The sequence below is a fragment of the Micropterus salmoides genome, unplaced genomic scaffold (assembly GCF_014851395.1).
Source record: "Micropterus salmoides isolate LMB-PRFRI ecotype aquatic unplaced genomic scaffold, ASM1485139v1 Ms_hic_scaffold_8, whole genome shotgun sequence".
In the NCBI taxonomy this organism is placed as follows: domain Eukaryota; kingdom Metazoa; phylum Chordata; class Actinopteri; order Centrarchiformes; family Centrarchidae; genus Micropterus; species Micropterus salmoides.
The window spans coordinates 35733110-35752670 of NW_024044570.1; the positions used below are offsets into that span (position 1 = coordinate 35733110).

Sequence of the window (19561 nt, forward strand, 5' to 3'; positions counted from 1 at the left end):
TTTTTTACTGTCTGGACTACATGACAGACCTTACAAATACGTTGCATGTATGGAATTAGAAGAATAATCTAAAGCCAGTCATATCACTTAGGTGTGAAGTCAATACATGCTATGGACCAATAATGAAAATATTTTCATAGTTACGGGGAGGAATTAATTTCAGAGCAGCCAATCAAACATTTTCCTGGGATATGTGATATACGTGATCGTCCAATCAGCAAAGGAATGTCATACCTTGGGGCGGGCCATAGTTCAAATGCAACCAATCAGTGCCAAAGAAAACCATTAAACTTTCGCTAATGAGTAAAATGTTTAAACCTCGTCCTCGTAACAGGACGCGATGTGAAGGAGCGAGAATCAGATTGTTCCAGGCTTTCAGGGTGTCCTATATGTGTGGCATCGCGCTCTATCTATCTCGCGCTTACTGTAACCAGAGCCCTTGAGAGAGCCCTCTCTGTAGGCCCTGGCTATATCGAGGAAGAGACGTGAACCTAACGTTCTGTGACGTGTGCTGATCTTTCCTTGTCCGTATTTTGATTCTTCATGCACTATCAATGTGTATATGTAGTCTGAATAACATAACTTTATTCAATGAGCACTCAATCTTGCACCATGTGTCTCCGCCCCTCCTCTGTCTCCCCGCCCTTGGAGGCATTTCAAAAAGCTGCAACAAGTTGGACATAAGCAGCAGCGAAAGGACCGGAAACTGGTGTTCATTTGTTTTTTAAAATAAGACATGTCTGTCTATGATGGAACATGGCTCAATTGCACAGAAAGATATACAAATAAATAAAACTGTATTTTGCTATTTTAGCTTACTAAAGATGTTTATCAATACTCTAAATATGTTCGTTTACGCGATCATTTGTACTAAGAGACAACTTCAACTCCAGTTTTATTTTCGAACCGGATGTTGTGTTTCGTCTCCTGGATGGTACTGGCAACGCTTGTATAAAGCTCAGCTTGGCTTCTCCGTAGTGATCCCATTATCCTCCCCATCTAACTGGACAGCCAGCATCGCATTGTCTCCTAAAGACGCAAACAGGTATTCTAACGACATACAATTATTTTCTTATTTTAGTTAAAACTCGTGACGTTATTTGGGCCTGGGCTAGCAGGCTAGGTTGTTGTGTTTCTGCAGCTGTCGCTGAGAACTGCGTTGTTAGGCCTGTCTGTGTTGGCGCGGATGAAAGGTTAGCTCGTAGCCTTGTTTCTAAGGCGGCTAACGCTACGGACCGCTAGTAATGAAACAATAAGGTTTAAATATGAACAGGACCTAATACGTTTATAGCACAAATGCTAACAAGCTACATATTGGTCGTCAGTGCGAGCTGCTTGTATTTTTGCTGAAGCGGCTTTAACCAGAATGAGCGGGTTGACGTGCTAACATAGCAACTGTTACTGTAGTTGCTAAGTTAGCTGGTTAATGCCGATCAGTCTGCCCAGCTAACAACTAACCACTGCTAAGTTAGTTAAGATGCTGACCACATCGCCTAAGCAAACAGAAAACAACACTGGGGACAGTCGATGAAATGGATAACGTTAGGTGATACTACAGCTTGGAAACGGTTGCCGACCTAACGTTAATTGATTATGAGTGGCTGTGTTTCAGGGTGCAGTCTGACGTTAAGTTAGTTTGAGAATGCACGCAGAGTAACATAACCATACTGTTAACGTTACTGAGAGGAACGTATGGTGTGCAGGGACTGTGCACAGCTGTCCTAGTGTGGTTTCTCAAAATTTCAAGTTTTTAGTTTGTCTTAATTCAGTGATATTTAAAGTCCTCGTGTGTTCATTCTTGTATGCAGGTAACACTGTGTCAGATTCTGGCGGTTTGCTGCTTCCTCTCTCATGTCATGCATGTGAAACACAACTTCTAAATGGCCTTAACGTTACAGCTGAGTGATATATTGACGTATGACTCTTGTGATAGCTGTGTGGCAGGTTTTCATATGTGGTTTTGGGTAAACTATTGCAATCTAATGTAAATGTGTCCTATTTTATTGATTTATGTGTACACTATAAAGCTGATTCAGATTATTACAGTTCAGTAAACCTCTCTGAACTAGGGGTCCGTGAGTAGGGGTTGGCTAGATGAGCAATTCAAAAACTTGCTTTAAAAGCATGCTTCAGGATTGTTAAAATGTACGTTTTGTATTTATGATGGTTTCATGTCTTTAAAATGACACTTGCACTTTTAAAATTTTATTTTTTACTAAAGTTAAACCTCAATGTGCATGAAAATGCAAAGTGTGAGAAATATTAGCATTACTCAGAATAGTTTACACTTTTCATTAAGAGAATCTCTAAATAAAATTTTTATGCATTTTGCAATATTATGAATAACTTACCCGCGACCCTGTACACAGGATAAGCGGTTGACGATGAATGGATGGATGAATAGCTTATGGCTAATTATGTAAATTGTTTAAAAACATGTAATTACACTGAAATATAACATTTTATTCCATATTACTGCTTCACCAATTGACACAAGCAGTTAAGCTACACGAGGCCACTGTTTGAAGAAATTGGCAGTGGAATAACAAGCATGCCGGTCAACGGAACTTGGTGTTTTATTTTATTTCAGTGTAGAAACATCATCTGACATGAAGAGCCCTTCACGTCTTTTGGCAAGGTGATTGGCTCTTGCAGCAGGATCAGCGTTTACTCGTGCTCTGTGAGGAGCCACCTTTTCCTTGTTTCAAAGTGTCATCTGTTGGGGGAAATAAAGCTCTGTTATGTATTAAAAGAATAGAATATTTTCAGCGACTTTCCCTTGCTGCCAAAAAGCCATTTCCTCTGGAGCTACATTTTCTCAACTTTAGAACTTCGCATTCCTACACAAGTGCAACTTGGCTGTACAGTGTAGTACACCGCTGGAGATCAACTGTTTGGGTCAGACTTTCAGCGGTTTATAGAAGAGAATGAATGAAAGAAATTTTAAATGAGTGACCTTGACAGCAACAACGAAATTCCGCTCACTGTACACTTTATTGTGTGTTGTACCGATGTATGATTTGATTAGAGAGACTGCTGTCACTCAGTTAAACGTTTCCATATGCGCAGTAAAGTCACAGCAAATGTTGTGGGACACTTAAGCAGCAAAACTAAAAACTACAGGGACCTGGCGGTTTTGTAACGGTAGAAATGCGGCAGAGGATGCTGTAATGTTATATGGATCAGATATGCCCAACACTTGCAGTTTGTGTTCATATCTTTCTTTTTCTTAAGTTGAAAGGTGATCCAAATAAAATTTTATTGCTTTTGCGGCGTCTCTACAGGGGGAGTCGCGGTGTGAGCCGCTATGTTTGTCCATTGTTTTGCCCTCCAGGTCACCGCACATGTCACGTGACTGAAAACTATGAATTGGGAGACTTTTCACCCACCTGCTGTTAATCAGTCAATAAATTTTTATGACCCGGTCAACCCAAGCTGTGGACTACTGCGATCAGTCCATCACTAGCCTGTATTCAACAATAAAAACATCAGTAATGTCAAGGTGAAATGTCATTAGCGATGAAGTTGGAACAGAGCCTCGGGCGCTACACAAAAGGTGAATAGCGGAACATTTGATCATCTTTAAAAAACGAATACAACTTCTGAATACAAAAGGAACCCTGCAGAGTCCTGCTCTTGCCGTGGTTTGTATATTCCAGCTGTGTGTCGCCTCTTTAATACGTCATGGCTGTGGAAACACCGGTGTATCCTCGCTCACAGCAAGCCTCCTCGCTCCTCGAGGTGCATTTTAGGAAGTGAAGTGTCCTTTTAAGGTGGCGTGCTGAGACCGTTTTTTGTGTAACAGGAAGGAGAACAGAGGAGAGATGAGACGTCCCACCTGATGAGAACCCTTTATCATCAGGGCCCAGTTGTTCAAAAGTAATCTGATCGGAGTTCGGCTATCAGATTGGATCAAATCTTGAAAATGGGTTGTTCAGAAGAAATAAAGGATTCTGAAAACTGATCAGATCGCCTAATCCAATCCTTCAGTTTGTGGAGTTCAAAACGTTTTAGTAGGATTGGGATCCCTTTGATCCAAAAAATCAGGTTTATCCTGATCCTAACAGAAGGGTGGATTCAGGGTGGATTCAGGGTGGATTTCAGAAACAAAATGTCATAAAACTTGAAATTTTATACAACATTTTATCATGTAGTAGCCAATATAAAAATGTATCTATATTTTGCACTTGATTTGTTTCGACTTTACAGTGATAAAGTCGACATTACCTGTAAGCCATTCAGTAAAGTAAAAAATAAATAATCCCCCCCCAAACGGATGTCAGTAACAAACAAAATTAATGCATTTATTTTCAATAGTCACTTATCACTGGCATTCAAAAGTAGTCTGTAACAATTGCATCGCTTATTGCAGGTCCAGTCAGTCCCTCATTCTGAGATCGCCGCCTAAAAGCTCAAAGCTGCTCTCTGAATGATCTTTATTTGAACTATTGGACAACACATGCTCAAAATATCCAGTGTTTCTGTGAATAAGTATTTGTTTTATCTTTGGGATTTTTGTGTTTCAGATGGGGGGGGGGTCTGACTGTTTTAAAGAAATAGAAAATAAAAGGAAATGTTTGTTCTTTTACTGTACATTTTCTGTCTCTTCAAATAAAAGTGACCCCACGCTGGCTGTTCTACCTATTGGGCTTTATATAATTAGCAGAGTTAGGATATGTAGTCCCATTTAGAGAAATCCAGACTTGGTAATCCTGAAAAGTATCTGGAGCAGGGCGATCCAATCTAATGTTGCTTTTGAAAAACTGGCACAAAAGTAAAGAGGGGTACGTGATCGGGGATAGCAAAACATGGGATTTCATTCTGATCCAGATTAACTTTTTGAACAACTGGGCCCAGGACTAAACCCAAAGTACTCTATTAAACAGGAGCAGAGGCCTTTTTCTGTTTACTTGTCCTGTAGAATTATCCCAAGATGACGTCAGGCAGTTTCTCGCGGCACTGCCCGCCTACGTTGAGGGCGTACACAGACCAGCTCAATACAGCATCTCCATTTCAGTTTAATAGAAAGAGGAGTGTCTGTATTTTGACAATTTGAGTCATACCGACGGGATTTCTAAATTCCCTGGTATACTGAGACCGCCCAAGCCTAGTTAGTAGCCCATTGATAACTCCTAAGATGTGTGACGAGTGGACACGTCGTTGAAGAGTTATTAGTTTTGACCATGCTTGCTCATAATAGAAATGTGTCTCGGCTGTTTCCCGGGTTAGTTTGCATTGCTTATGTGTAAGACTGCCTGCAAGACATTATTTTGCAGAGATGTGGATGTCTTTAGCCTGTTTACTAGACTGGTATGGATCAATATGAAATATGAACCCCTTCCTGTATGTGCATTAGACAATCGCATGCTTTCGCTTTCAAATGGAAGTAAGTGCGTGCCTGGGAGTGGGTGACTGATGCTGCAACTTAAGAAATTACTTTAGACGATTTGGACTCCGACAATAAAGAATCTTTGACTAACTCTTACAGGACTTGAGATTGCAGAGACTGTAGCAGGAACTGAGCCATTTGTTATTAAGCAGTTGTGTCTGCTTCAAAAATCCATTATTGATTGGGCTCTGGTAAAAATCCCCCATGTTTGTTTTCTGAAAAAAGGAATCTGCCCATGTTCTAATATTCTTTTGTATCCATTTGGGGGAAAAGTTTGAAAACCGCTGATCTAGATTACATACTGCCGATGGGTGAATGGATCTTATTTGTTTACAGCAGCACGATATTTGTGTGGATGATGTATTATGTTGCACCCTCTCTAAATTTGGAAATGGCACTAAATGCAGGGCCTTTGTGTGTATTTGTTTATCTCAATTATTGGGAGTATAGTTTGCTACGGTTCAGTCCAAGTGTTGATGAATGTCCCCAGCAGAGCTGTGAATGATGCTGAAAAGCCAATTAATCTGATGAAATTTGGAGTTTTGTTTTGAAGCAGTGCTCTGCTGACAGTAAAAGTTCTGTGATGATTTTCAGGGTGCATCAGTAAACCACAGATGAATGTCATGAAGGAAAGTCGCTAATGCTGTTGTTTTTTTTGTTTGGTTTTTTTTCCAGTTGAGTACCTTTTTGGGGAAGCCCACCCGCCCCCGAGTGGCAGCCATGGGGGACGATAGCGAATGGATGAAGCTTCCCATCGACCAGAAATGTGAACACAAGGTGACTGATATTTGTCCTCTATGTTCTCTGCAGTTTAAAAAGACTTCCCTTTAGTCAAAGAATGACAAGAGCTGTTTGTCATATCTCACCCACAATACAGTAGGGACCTCGCTGCTGCTGTTCAGTCTCAGTATTAATGAATGCATGCAGAAGGTCACGTGACCGTATTTAGGCAAGAGGGCAGAGCTGGGGTGCATATGCATTGCTACACCTGACGGGTCGCCATGGTAGTGACTTGTCAATCACAAGGTAGCCACGCCCTAATGCATCCCCTGCTTTATCATCTATTTTCCTCTAAATGGGACCATCATTTTAGAATAAACATCATGCTGTAGACCATAAACTCATGATTTACTGAGGTAATAAATGAGAAGGAGGGTCATTCTCTCTTACGCTTACATAAAATCTGACTTCTTTTTGCAGCCTGTAGAGTCGCCCCCTGGTGACCACTATAAAGAATGTAGGTTTAAGACTTGTTCACCTGTCTAAGTGTCCCTTATGGTGTGTTCACATACAATGCAAATTTAATCCTCTCAACACTTTCCTCGGAAAGTGCAAACACTGGACAAATGCCAAAGAGTTCACACACAACCCAATAAAGTGAATAATCACAACCTGATCTACAGCTGTATGAACCCAAAGTAAACATTTATTTTACATTTGATTTAATATCAATAAATGGATCAAAGTGATGCCGAAATAATAATATGATGCATGATTTGTTAAACATATGAACTCATGCTTTGTCAGGTCTGTCAGCAGGACAACAACTTTTTAAATGTTTGTTTTTCTGAATGGAGTTCAGATCAGCAGCAGCGCTGCTCCAGGCTCTTTCTTCTACACTTCCCCGTACTTTAGCAGCAGCATTTCACTCCCCCGCTCTGCCTGGTCCTGATAGGCTGATAGGCTTCTTCGCATCTTCCGCACCACCTGGAGCAAATTCGCATCTTTGCATTGACTTTGTATGTAATCAAGTGGCGTGAAACGCTGGATTCGTCTTCAGTGTGAACACACCTTGATACAGACATCCTTTTTCTAACTAGGAACTATTAAGGAATGTGTTCACTTGCATCTAGTTTTGTTCTCTCTCTTACAGGGGGGATAAAAGAAGCTGGACTGGAAGGGTTTAACAAACCCCAGTTGATTTTAACTTTGTATACCTCTTTCAGTTTCTGTTCTTTACCAGTTTCTCTCTGACTCTTTCTCTTCTTCAGGTGTGGAAAGCCCGTCTGAATGGTTATGAAGAAGCTCTCAAGTTGTTCCAGAGGATAGGAGATGAGAAGAGTCCAGAGTGGGGGAAGTACCTGGGACTGATAAAGAAGTTTGTCACTGACTCTAATGCTGTGGCTCAGCTTAAAGGCCTGGAGGCTGCCCTGGCCTTCATTGAGAATGCCCATGTAGCTGGCAAGTAAGTAATTTTCCTGCCAAGTTTATTCAAAAGTCTGGCATTAGCGAGCATTCAGACAACAAAAATAGCCCTGATGGACAAATCACTGTAGTCCATCAGAGATAATGGGGTGACTTTTTCGTAGTAAATAAAGGAGGAGACACAGAGGATGTAGTGATTAGGCTTGGGTATCATTAGACTGTTTTCAATTAAATTCTGTTTCTCATTGATTCCCTGATGTGATGTGTTTTGTTTTGTTTGTGTGTGTGTGGAGGACTGTTAGGGCCTTCTGAAATCTGTTTAAATTTGTGCCAGGTATCATTTTACTTTTGCTGATTGAAGGATTGTTGCTGGTGTTCTGACAATTGCCTATGGAGATGTGCTACTTTGCAGTTCTTTGTATGCATGTTGACGCTGTCAAACTCTGAGACACCCTTCAAACATGTAAGTAGCCTAGCTTGTAAGGATAGCTACATTATAGTAACATATGCACGTTAGCGCGATGTACAGAGCTGCTCGTCAATATTGACTGCGAGATAATAACAACCTAATATCTTGTGTTCATAAGATAAAAAAATATGATCTTACAGGACTTGGGGGGGGGGGGCTCGGCTCTGTAGGTTGCACGTGTGAGTAGCTGTAAAAAAAAAAATCATCGCAAAATGCAAGCATTTGGTCACAGTCTGGAGCCCTGCCTTGAAGAAATATAGCCTGTATTTGCAACAATACAGGGTTAACACGGTTAGGTATCATCATTTTTTACTGGTACCCGAATCTTTTCTATCTTGGTTCCCAACCCCAGTGGTGATCAGCGTTGGGCAAATTACTTATTAATGGGTGGAAAAAGTAACTATTTACAGTACTCGTTATGTGACTATATTACTGTCACTACCTCCCCAAAACAAAGCCGTCTCTCCGGACTTTTCAACCAAGCATATTTGTAACGGCTGCAAGGAGTATGTGTGTGTTTTATTTTTTTTAAACTTAACGTTTCTTAACACTGTTGGCTGGAGGAGAAAAGAGCAGTAATCAGTGCTTTTACAAAACCTAAAATGTTGCTTTACGCCATACTTTCTTTCTATAAGTTTTCACGTCGCAGATGCTTCAATACATTTGATGTAGAATTGTTTGCAGTTGAAAGCTTTTTGCTGGTCACACAAAGTTTACAACAAACCACAATGTTCTTTGCATCTTAGATTGTGACACTGCCGTGCAGTTAAGGATTGTATGTGCAGTAATGCAGCCTGACTTGGGTTAGTAACTGTAATAATATAACTGTTTTGGAAATGGTAATCTGTTACACTACCGTTACCGAGTAACGTGTTACTGTCCAACACTGGTGATCAGTGATGTCAGTGGTGTAGGTGAGTGGATGAAGAGGAATGTGAGTATGGACAGTCTCTCTGAGGAAAGAGAAGCTGTAGTGCAGGGAGCATTAAGCGCTCCCAGCTATACTGACAGCACAGCCCCACCCACCATTTACTTGCAAGACAATAGGTCTTATTTATTTTTCATAGCAACTTATGACAATATTGATACAAGGACACCGGAACTGAGAGATTATTACATTAGTCACAGCTGTTTGTCAAGTCAAAAGGTCCACCGTGAGAAAGGTCTATAAGAGCAATGAGCCTGTCAGACCTTTGAACCCACAATGTCAGGGATACACAGTAGTAATCCTGCTGAGCCTCCAACCTAGAAAGAAGTCAGACCAGTTTTTAACATATTGAAGTTTCGATTGTATTGTGTTTTTTATTTTTATTTTTTAATGATCCCCCCTCAACTATGAAGAGTCCAATGAGCAATCATAATCATTTTTTTTTAACTATTCCTAATGTTTTCCTGTTGTTGTGCCACATCATTGATGATGAGAAGATTTTGTGAAGCGTGAAAGAGTAACTGACTGACCATAACCTCCCAGTGAAACATGCATAGCTGTGTGCGTGGCCTGGGTGCTGGTAGTCAGAGCTGAGCAGCCATGAGCAGTTACTGTCAGTCTGTCTATCTGCTGGAAAGAGGAGGCAGACACAGCTTTGATAGTCTCAGGAGCCTATTTATTAGGGCTGGGTATTGTTTAAAATTTTACGATGCCAGTACCAAATCACAGGAATACTGGAAACCACTACCAAAACCAGTACCCTTAAAGTGATACCGAATAGAGTATTCGATACCTTGCATAAAAAGCCATAGTAGTTGATTGGTAGCCTATTATTGTTTTTATGGACAAGCAAGGCTATCTATTTTACTTTTTTCTTGTTTCAAGTAACTGTTACATAAAAGTATTGGGAAATTGGATCAGATCGCTCCTCATCCTAATTACTTCATCCTCATGGGTAGTATTATACGAAGGAGTTTCTTTATATATTTGAATGAGGGAGGAGAAATTAAATAGTTTAGTGACCAAATAAGTTGTGGGAAATGAATTTATGGTCATTTTTGATACGTGTGTTGAAAGTAAACAACGGGAAAAATTATTTTGATAACTTTCGATCAGTGTACTGAATTGAAAGATCTCCGAGTGCCTTTTCCTTTATTGGGGAGTCCTCCAAAACGAAAGTCACAAGTATAAAACGAGTAAGGAGTCCATTTAAACAAGTCATTAAACTACACTTAAGACTCTCAAACGGAAGAAAAGAGGCTGCACGTCCAGCCGAACCAAACCAACGACACCTGAAGCAATCGCAGCTGCAGTCGGAGGCTCAGTCAGTAAAATCAGCTGATCGCTGCTACGCCACAAAAGCATTTTAATTGATGTGATGGAACGCAGCGATCGATCAGTGATGGGTGATGTGAACAGCAAATAAAAATGTACAGAGGAGTGTTAAATGATACCAGAAGATGAGACCAACGGAAAGCCAAACTTGCGGTGATAAACTTGCAACTGTGATGAACATGCCGCGATCTAGTTACAAAAGGATCCATTATGCTGGTTTGACTGGAGACATTTTGATTCTACTCAATACTGGGCTCTTTCGGTCGATACCAGAAAGGAATCGAGGAGAAATACCCATCCATCCCTACTATTTATGCCCCTTTTTTGAGAGTTTCTGTGAGGGTACCTGTGTTGTAGCTGATCTAGTGTCTCTCCTGTATGAGAGGCTCTCCCAGTATATGTGGGGGAGTGCCACTGCGTACTCATAGCCTGCTGTTTATAGTGCTGCTGTAGTGCTTATTTACTGTCCAGAGATCTTAATATCTGGTGAACCCAATCCCCCCCCCCCCCCCCCCCCCAAAGGAAGTTTCAACTCTGCAAGTTGATTTTCACTCTGTATGAACATGAATGAATGCTACCTGGATTGGTTGTCAGTGATGTGGTGAAGATATTAATGAAAAACAATCTTTTCATCAGATTAAATCAGACATTTCTATGGATACTGTTCTTTAAACATTTGTGTAAGTCAACCTTGTTCATAAAGATGTCTGGTGTGTTCTGACAAGCTGTTTTGTACTCTGCCCTCTGCTACAGGACGACAGGTGAGGTGGTGTCCGGCGTGGTGACCAAAGTGTTCAACCAGCCAAAGGCCCGGGCTAAGGAGCTGGGCATGGATATCTGTCTGATGTACATCGAGATAGAGAAGGCTGAGGTGGTTCAAGATGAGCTACTCAAAGGACTGGACAACAAGAACCCAAAGATAGTGGTGGTCTGCATCGAGACACTGAGGAAGGCTCTCAGGTCAGTGCTACCTTACTGGCTCAGAATGACCACACTCAAGAAACCCTTAATGTAAACCCATTGGAGACTAGCTGAAAAGAAGGCACACGTTTTGTAGATTATGCTATGTGGAGCGCACATTTTTCTTTAACAGTCCTGTTAGTTTTCATTATCATTTTTTAATGCACCGGTGATTTGCACATACAAAATTTAATGTAGACAAATTCTGAAATTTGTGTGATTTAATGCAAATGGTAAACAAGCAATCCCAAATGTTATTACATTTGTTAATTTTGCTTTTTGACATCCAACCAGCTAATAATGGCCAACTAGTTAGACAATAACTAGGCTAAAACAAACAAACACTACTGTAGCTACATCAACGGCAAAAGTATCTTTCATCCATGAAGTTTTAACTGAGCTCTGTCTCTACATCACGGTAACAACTTTATGTCCACTGACTGCCTGGAAGGTAGTTTGAGGTGTGTGCTGCAGCTCAGTGTGCTGTTAGTTTTTTATTTCCACCGGTGTTTTTGAGGGCGTGTCTGAACAGCCGCTTGGCGAGAGTTATATAAGGCGCATTTTGCTTTTTTTAAAGGGAAGCGGCTGGACTACAAACGAGCTGTATTCAAGCTGTTCAGAGCAGTGTTTTCTGTGGGAGATGGGAACTCCCTTTGGGCTGGACTTTGGGCTTTTTCACTGTGCAAACCTATTACATGCACAAAAAAGGTATATAAAACTCAACAAAGGAGAGGGGGAAAGACAAAAAGCAGAATATGACCTCTTTAAATCATAAAACCTTCCTTAGCCGTGAGCTCCCTGTACCAAATTATCCCTACAAGATTGTCAGAAGATGGCTTATTGGATTAAGAAACATTCCTCTTGTATTCCAAAGGCTAGCGAATGACAGACTGAACAAGGATGGTCATTATCTTTTGTCATGCTATTGATTTTTATTTATTTTTTACAACATTTTGTAACATTCAAAAGAAAAAGTACCTATACCTACAGTATCAGGCATTGAAAAAGTCACATCTCCCCCCCCCCCCCCCCCAGGCTCCGAGCAGCTTCCATTTGGGCCCCCTTGAATTTTCTAATTGATTGCAGTAGCCGGGTCATCTCGTTGTCGAAAGCTGGTTGAAATTATGGTTTTAGTTTGGTTTTTTTTTTTCTTCTTTTCATATTGGACTTTCATATTGTAGCTCTGGCCACAACTTCGCTCACCACTTTACGAACAGAGGTGAGTGTAGCGGTTGTGGACTCTTTAGAGTCGCAGTTTTCTTGCTTCCTGCTTGTTGCTCTGCTTCTCTGTTTGCAGCTCTACTCTCATTGTAAATGATTAACTGGATGCATCAGTCGCTTCCTGTCTGAAAAGGACTTTGGTGCTAGCTAGCTTTGAAAACTGCTCAGACCGCGTAGTGAAACCATTTTAGCTGCCATTGAAAATTTGTCTGGCGAGTATTGTGTCCTCTGATCGGCTTTTCGGATCGGCCTTTTTAGAGACCACCAATCAAACTATTTAAAGCCATTATCGGCCGATTTATGATCGGTGACTGATCGATCAGAGCGCCCTCATTATTAGTATGGCAATCTCCCATCTCCTGCCAGTGATCCTAACCATTTGTCACCTCTCGGTCTGTTATCGTCTTCCCATAGTGAGTTTGGATCTAAGATAGTGCCGTTGAAGCCCGTGGTGAAGGTTTTACCCAAGCAGTTTGAGTCCAGAGAGAAGGCGGTGAGAGACGAAGCCAAGCTTCTTGCTGTAGAGATCTACAAATGGATCAGAGATGCTCTGAGACCTCCGCTGCAACACATTAACTCTGTACAGGTGGGACACTCATATTTGCACAGACAACTTTTAATGTTCAGCTTTCACAATCAGGATAAACTAAACGGTGCCAGTTTGTCTCTGCAGTTGAAGGAGCTGGAGGAGGAGTGGGTGAAGCTGCCTTCAGCCCCTCCCAAGCAAACCAGGTTTTTGCGCTCACAGCAGGACCTGAAGGCGAAGTTTGAACAGCAGCATGCCCTAGGAGGAGAACAGTGTGATGGTAGGTTTAACTAGGTAGCAAACTACAAACAGGTTTATATGCCATTTAGCTTTTGTTGTTGTCCTTTTGATGTTGAGTTGTAGGGTCATAGTTGGTTCCATCTCTTTTTCTGTTCCTCTTTCAGAAGAGGATGAGGAAGAAACGGCAGCAGCAGTGGATCCCTATGAGCTGCTGGAAGCTGTGGATATTTTGAGCAAGATGCCCAAAGACTTCTATGACAAAATAGTAAGTTTTTACATTACAGTTATTCATTTAGCTGATGCTTTTATCCAAAAAACATGTCAGAGGTCGCACGCCTCTGGAGAGACTAGGGGTTAAGTGTCTTGCTAGTAATTAGATTATTAAATGTTGCGATATGTGACCTTGCTCTGTATATTTCTGCAGGAAGCTAAAAAGTGGCAGGAGAGGAAAGAAGCTCTGGAGGCCATAGAGACTCTGACTAAGAACCCCAAACTAGAGAATGGAGACTATGGAGACCTTGTCAGAGCACTGAAGAAGGTAAAGACTGAAATACTTTGCACGTTTTCAGTTAGGCAGTCTTATCTGGAAGTAGGTTAGGAACTAACTAAGGACATGTAAGACAAATAATCAAAAAGACTTAGACTGAGGGGGGGTCTGGTGACACTACATTGTACGCTTACAAGTTCTATGTTCCAGGTTGTGGGGAAAGATGCCAATGTGATGCTGGTGTCACTGGCAGCTAAATGTCTGGCTGGACTAGCCTCTGGTCTCAGGAAGAAGTTTGGTACATATGCAGGACAAGTAAGTTAAGCAATATTAGTCAGTGAGTAGTCAGCAGAGTTTGCCGTGATCATTTAAAAGCTAACACTGTAATATGACATAGAGGCTTTGCTCAAATGAAACAGCAGTTGAGTGATGGTACAAGTCACTGCTTAGTGCTAAATGCTGTGTGTGTATTCAGGTGGTCCCAACTATTCTGGAGAAGTTCAAAGAGAAGAAACCTCAGGTTGTCCAGGCCCTGCAGGAGGCTATTGATGCCATCTTCCTCACAGTAAGTACAGTCTTCATCTAGCAATCTAGAACAAAGAAAACTACAGCAAAAATACATTGTCAAACCCTTTATTGGACAGCCCACTGTGTTTTTCATGAATTCAGTGGAAGGAACCTTTTTTATGCTTTGAACATTTATTGTTGAGAGAGAAAGTTAAGGCACAATGTCAAAGGCCTTTCTTATACATGCAAATTATTTCTAAAACGGGGTGATTTCACTTCAAGTGTTGGTGCGCATGGTGTGCATGTTTATACTGAAGAGAGAATATTTTTTACAGACCACCCTCCAGAACCTGTCTGAGGACATCCTGGCTGTGATGGACAATAAGAACCCCTCCATTAAGCAGCAGGCCTCTTTGTTTCTGGCCCGCTCCTTCAGACACTGCATACAGGCCACACTGCCAAAGAGCGTCCTCAAACCCTTCTGTGCTGCTCTCATCAAGGTACTCATACCCTGAGTGGAATATCTTCACAGTTCTACTGCCTCTCTTTTACTAGTACTGTACATGATAACAAAAAGAGACATTTAGCTCCCACTTTTCAAAACGTCTTTTAAAAGTGTACTTTTCTCTTTACCCATTTCAGCAAGTGAATGACTCTGCTCCAGAGGTACGAGACGCTGCCTTTGAAGCTTTGGGGACAGCCATGAAAGTGGTGGGAGAGAAAGCTGTGAACCCTTTCCTGACTGACTTGGATAAACTTAAACTAGACAAGGTAAGGATCAGAAGGATGAAGGGAGATGAAGTTCAGCAGTTCATCATCAGTCCATTATTATTCATTTACTGCTAACCTTTGTTTTTTCATGTTAACAGATAAAGGAGTCTGCTGATAAAGTGGAGCTCCCTGGAGGGAAGAAGGGTGCAGGTGGAGGGGGAGACAAGAAGCCAGCAGCTAAAACTCCTCTCCCTGCTGAAGCTCCATCCAAATCCTCTGCCCCACCCAAGAAGACTCAGTCTGCTGCTGCCAGCAAGGTATACTCAGAGCAAACTAAAATTTATAAATTAAAAATACTTTGTCACCCGGTTGTTCCCCAACTTTGCTGTGTGATCCAAAAGAATTAGGTGGTATAAACTGTCTACAGGTGGACTTGACCGTTTTTTGTCTCTTTTCTGCAGCCGTCAGCAGGTCCATCTAAGAAAGGCAAACCAACCTCTGCAGCTGGTGGAAAAAACAAGAAGACCTCTGACAGTAAAGAGTTCACAGAAAGTGAACTGTCGGTAAGTCTGTGTGCAAGCATTTACCATTCACTTGAAGCTTTTGTCAAAAGCTGTGGCGCAGTACCATGGGTGCACGCAGTATAGGCCCAGATATAGGATGACCCCTGCCCCCTTACCAACACCTATTTCAAGGCTTTTTGAAGTTGAGAAACATCTTCTCAGACTAGTCTGGTTTGGAAGAGTTCCCCTGAGCTAGAGTTAGTCCAAAGAGAAGATGGTTTTCTCTTTCATCACATAGTCACACTCTCCTGTCAGGCTCTTGGAGCAGTCAGAATGATTTTCTCTATAATTTTTTTTTTTTTTTAGCTGTCTTTTGGAGATCCTTGAGCCACCCTGGTATATTAACTGTCGGCCAGCAAATATGTGTAATATAAAATACATAAAGTAAAGAAGAATTAAACGATAATCTGTCACTCAGTCCAGGAAAGGGTTATTCACACAAAAAGAAACTGATTTTGGAATGGTGAATACCAACAGTCTAGTTTTAAGGTGTATGTGTGTGTGTGTGTTGTCAGGTTGAGGTGTCTGAGGAGCTGGCAGCAGGCGTACTTCCTGCTATTTGTCTACAGCAGCTGGATTCAGCCAACTGGAAGGAGAGACTAGCTAGTATGGAAGAGTTCCAGAGGGTAATGTCTTTGTTTTTTTTTCTTCCTTGGTGATGATGGCCAATTATTACAAAAACTACGGTGCCACTCATATTCCAGCAGTCGTCTTCATAAGACACAAATTGTTATACCTGGTTCTAGTTCTTCAATGATTTGTCGATTTTGAGTTGGAGATCGACACAAAATGAACAATTTAGATAATCAATAAATGGTGGTGGTTTTTGTTAGTGAAAATGTGACTCTTTTCTTTGTCGTAAGAAAAGTAAACAGAATATCTTAGTTTTGGACCTTTGCTCTAATAAAACACCTTAATGTAATTGATATTGGCAGTAATCATTAGTTGTAGGCCTACTCTGTACTACAGTAGATAGTAGTATTGATGTTAAAGGAACCCCTTTTGATTGAATCCTATTACTATGAACTTTTCAGTATGAACTATTGAAATCTCTACATAACACGTTGACTCTGGTTGAAGCCGTGGAAAATGCTGACGTGTTACCTGTTAGACAATAATATGCAGGAATGTTAATCTGTGGATCCATGTATGCTTCCAGGCTGTAGAGACCATGGATAAGGCGGACATGCCCTGCCAAGCCTTAGTCAGGATGTTGGCCAAGAAACCAGGCTGGAAGGAGACCAACTTCCAGGTAAGTGTGTCTGTGCTGATTGACCGAGTCCAGAAGCGATGCGGCAGCAGCTGCTATTTCCCCTTTTCCACCGCTGGTACCAGCTCAACTTGTCTCGACTTGCTATTTCATTGCAGATGCTTTTTCATTGCTGCACATAACCGTCAGGACGTAATGTTCAACGCAACACACACAAACCAGCTGTTTCACGAGCTTCTCAACTCCAAAAACATTTAAGCACATTTTTGATTCGCCATCAATTTTCGTAACACTGCCAATATTGGAAATCTACAGCGTTGATTTCTCGCCTCAAAACTTCTCAGAAGTGGATTTAGTGATGAAGTAGCTAACGAAAATTGTACATCGCCCATCTTGCTCATAGCCTGAAATGTTGACTTGGGCAAAGTTGTTCTGGTGTTCCGGCACTTATGTCCTCTCTTTGTTGGTGTTTCTGCAAGGACAAAGCTTTGCGGCTCCTCCACACACAAACACACACACACAGATACACCGTCATACAGTGAGGAAAATAAGTATTTGAACACCCTGCTATTTTGCAAGTTCTCCCACTCAGAAATCATGGAGGGGTCTGAAATTGTCATCGTAGGTGCATGTCCACTGTGAGAGACATAATCTAAAAAAGAAAAAATCCAGAAATCACAATGTATGATTTATTAACTATTTATTTGTATGATACAGCTGCAAATAAGTATTTGAACACCTGTCTATCAGCTAGAATTCTGGCTCTCAAAGACCTGTTAGTCTGCCTTCAAAATGTCCACCTCCACTCCATTTATTATCCTAAATTAGATGCACCTGTTTGAGGTCGTTAACTGCATAAAGACACCTGTCCACCCCATACAATCAGTAAGAATCCAACTACTAACATGGCCAAGACCAAAGAGCTGTCCAAAGACACTGTTGGAGCAATCATTAGAAAATGGAAGAAGCTAAACATGACTGTCAGTCTCCCTCGGACTGGGGCTCCATGCAAGATCTCACCTCGTGGGGTCTCAATGATCCTAAGAAAGGTGAGAAATCAGCCAGAACTACACGGGAGGAGCTGGTCAATGACCTGAAAAGAGCTGGGACCACCGTTTCCAAGGTTACTGTTGGTTATACACTAAGACGTCATGGTTTGAAATCACGCATGGCACGGAAGGTTCCCCTGCTTAAACCAGCACATGTCATGTCTTCAGTTTGCCAGTGACCATTTGGATGATCCAGAGGAGTCATGGGAGAAAGTCATGTGGTCAGATGAGACCAAAATAGAACTTTTTGGTCATAATTCCACTAACCGAGTTTGGAGGAAGAAGAATGATGAGCACCATCCCAATAACAGCATCCCTACTGTGAAGCATGGGGGTGGTAGCATCATGCTTTGGGGGTGTTTTTCTGCACATGGGACAGGGCGACTGCGCTGTATTAAGGAGAGGATGACCGGGGCCATGTTGCCAGATTTTGGGGAACAACCTTTCCCTCAGTTAGAGCATTGAAGATGGGTCGAGGCCGGGTCTTCCAACATGACAATGACCCGAAGCACACAGCCAGGATAACCAAGGAGCGGCTCTGTAAGAAGCATATCAAGGTTCTGGCGTGGCCTAGCCAGTCTCCAGACCTAAACCCAATAGAGAATCTTTGGAGGGAGCTCAAACTCCGTGTTTCTCAGCGACAGCCCAGAAACCTGACTGATCTAGAGAAGATCTGTGTGGAGGAGTGGGCCAAAATCCCTCCTGCAGTGCAAACCTGGTGAAAACTACAGGAAACATTTGACCTCTAATTGCAAACAAAGGCTACTGTACCAAATGTTCAAATACTTATTTGCAGCTGTATCATACAAATAAATAGTTAATAAATCATACATTGTGATTTCTGGATTTTTTTCTTTTTTAGATTATGTCTCTCACAGTGGACATGCACCTACGATGACAATTTCAGACCCCTCCATGATTTCTAAGTGGGAGAACTTGCAAAATAGTAGGGTGTTCAAATACTTATTTTCCTCACTGTATATGGAAGAGTCAAAGCACTAGCAAGAGTTCAACAAACTCTCAGAAATGCAACTACCTCGGCAGATGCAACACGCGAGCTCGTTGAAGATTTCAGGTCTGTGTGGGCGGAGTCAGATATTCCGCTTTGTAAACAAGGAGCTCGTGCCCACGTGTGTAGCCACGTCAGACCCACTAACCTGTTTTGATAGGGGAGAATTCACAATACATGTACTGCAACAATTCATTCATTCTGAATTGCCCCTTATTAAGTACTATTATAAAATTTTCTTACTTCACTTAACAAATAAAATCTGAGTTTGTTATCCTTGCTCATGTCTCCTCAGCGACCCCCCCCCCCCCCCGGATCCTTGCTCCAAACAGCCTTCCTGATGGCGGGCCAGAACTAAGATTGGGCTGTACCAGTTCTAATGTTATGGTCTCCTCTCTTCCTGTATAGGTGATGCAGATGAAGCTGCACATCGTGGCTCTCATAGCTCAGAGAGGACAGTTCTCAAAGACGTCTGCCTCTGTGGTTTTGGATGCCTTGGTGGATAAGGTCGGAGACATCAAATGTGGTGGAAACGCCAAAGAGGGACTCACTGCTATTGGAGAGGCCTGCTCACTGCCCTGGACTGCAGAACAGGTTTTTAGCCCCTTACTCTGGACATTCCAAAACGTCATCTTTGGATTTCATCTTTGACGAAGATAACCTGTATTTAATCTGTCTTATTTGTCAGGTTGTGTCTATGGCATTTGCACAGAAGAACCCAAAAAACCAGGCAGAGACTCTCAACTGGCTGGCTAATGCCATGAAGGAGTTTGGCTTTGCTGGGTAATTTACAGTGCTTATTGTATTATTAT

At 41.8% G+C, this 19561-nt stretch overlaps 1 protein-coding gene across 4 annotated transcripts in view; it reads left to right on the forward strand.

Annotated features, from left to right (window-relative positions):
* The first annotated feature begins 924 nt into the window (after positions 1-924).
* The window catches only part of ckap5 (cytoskeleton associated protein 5), a 38841-nt gene continuing 20204 nt past the window's right edge, over positions 925-19561 (forward strand). For all 4 annotated transcript variants that reach the window (XM_038705310.1, XM_038705311.1, XM_038705312.1 and 1 more), the window contains exons 1-18: positions 925-1045; positions 6065-6166; positions 7381-7574; positions 11020-11226; positions 12862-13033; positions 13121-13253; positions 13378-13478; positions 13638-13751; positions 13911-14015; positions 14176-14265; positions 14543-14707; positions 14850-14978; positions 15077-15235; positions 15380-15481; positions 15997-16107; positions 16641-16733; positions 19158-19343; positions 19438-19532. In XM_038705310.1, coding sequence (XP_038561238.1) covers positions 6110-6166; positions 7381-7574; positions 11020-11226; positions 12862-13033; positions 13121-13253; positions 13378-13478; positions 13638-13751; positions 13911-14015; positions 14176-14265; positions 14543-14707; positions 14850-14978; positions 15077-15235; positions 15380-15481; positions 15997-16107; positions 16641-16733; positions 19158-19343; positions 19438-19532 — 2213 coding nt within the window. In that variant the 5' untranslated portion in view covers positions 925-1045; positions 6065-6109. The remainder of the gene's footprint in view (positions 1046-6064; positions 6167-7380; positions 7575-11019; positions 11227-12861; positions 13034-13120; positions 13254-13377; positions 13479-13637; positions 13752-13910; positions 14016-14175; positions 14266-14542; positions 14708-14849; positions 14979-15076; positions 15236-15379; positions 15482-15996; positions 16108-16640; positions 16734-19157; positions 19344-19437; positions 19533-19561) is intronic.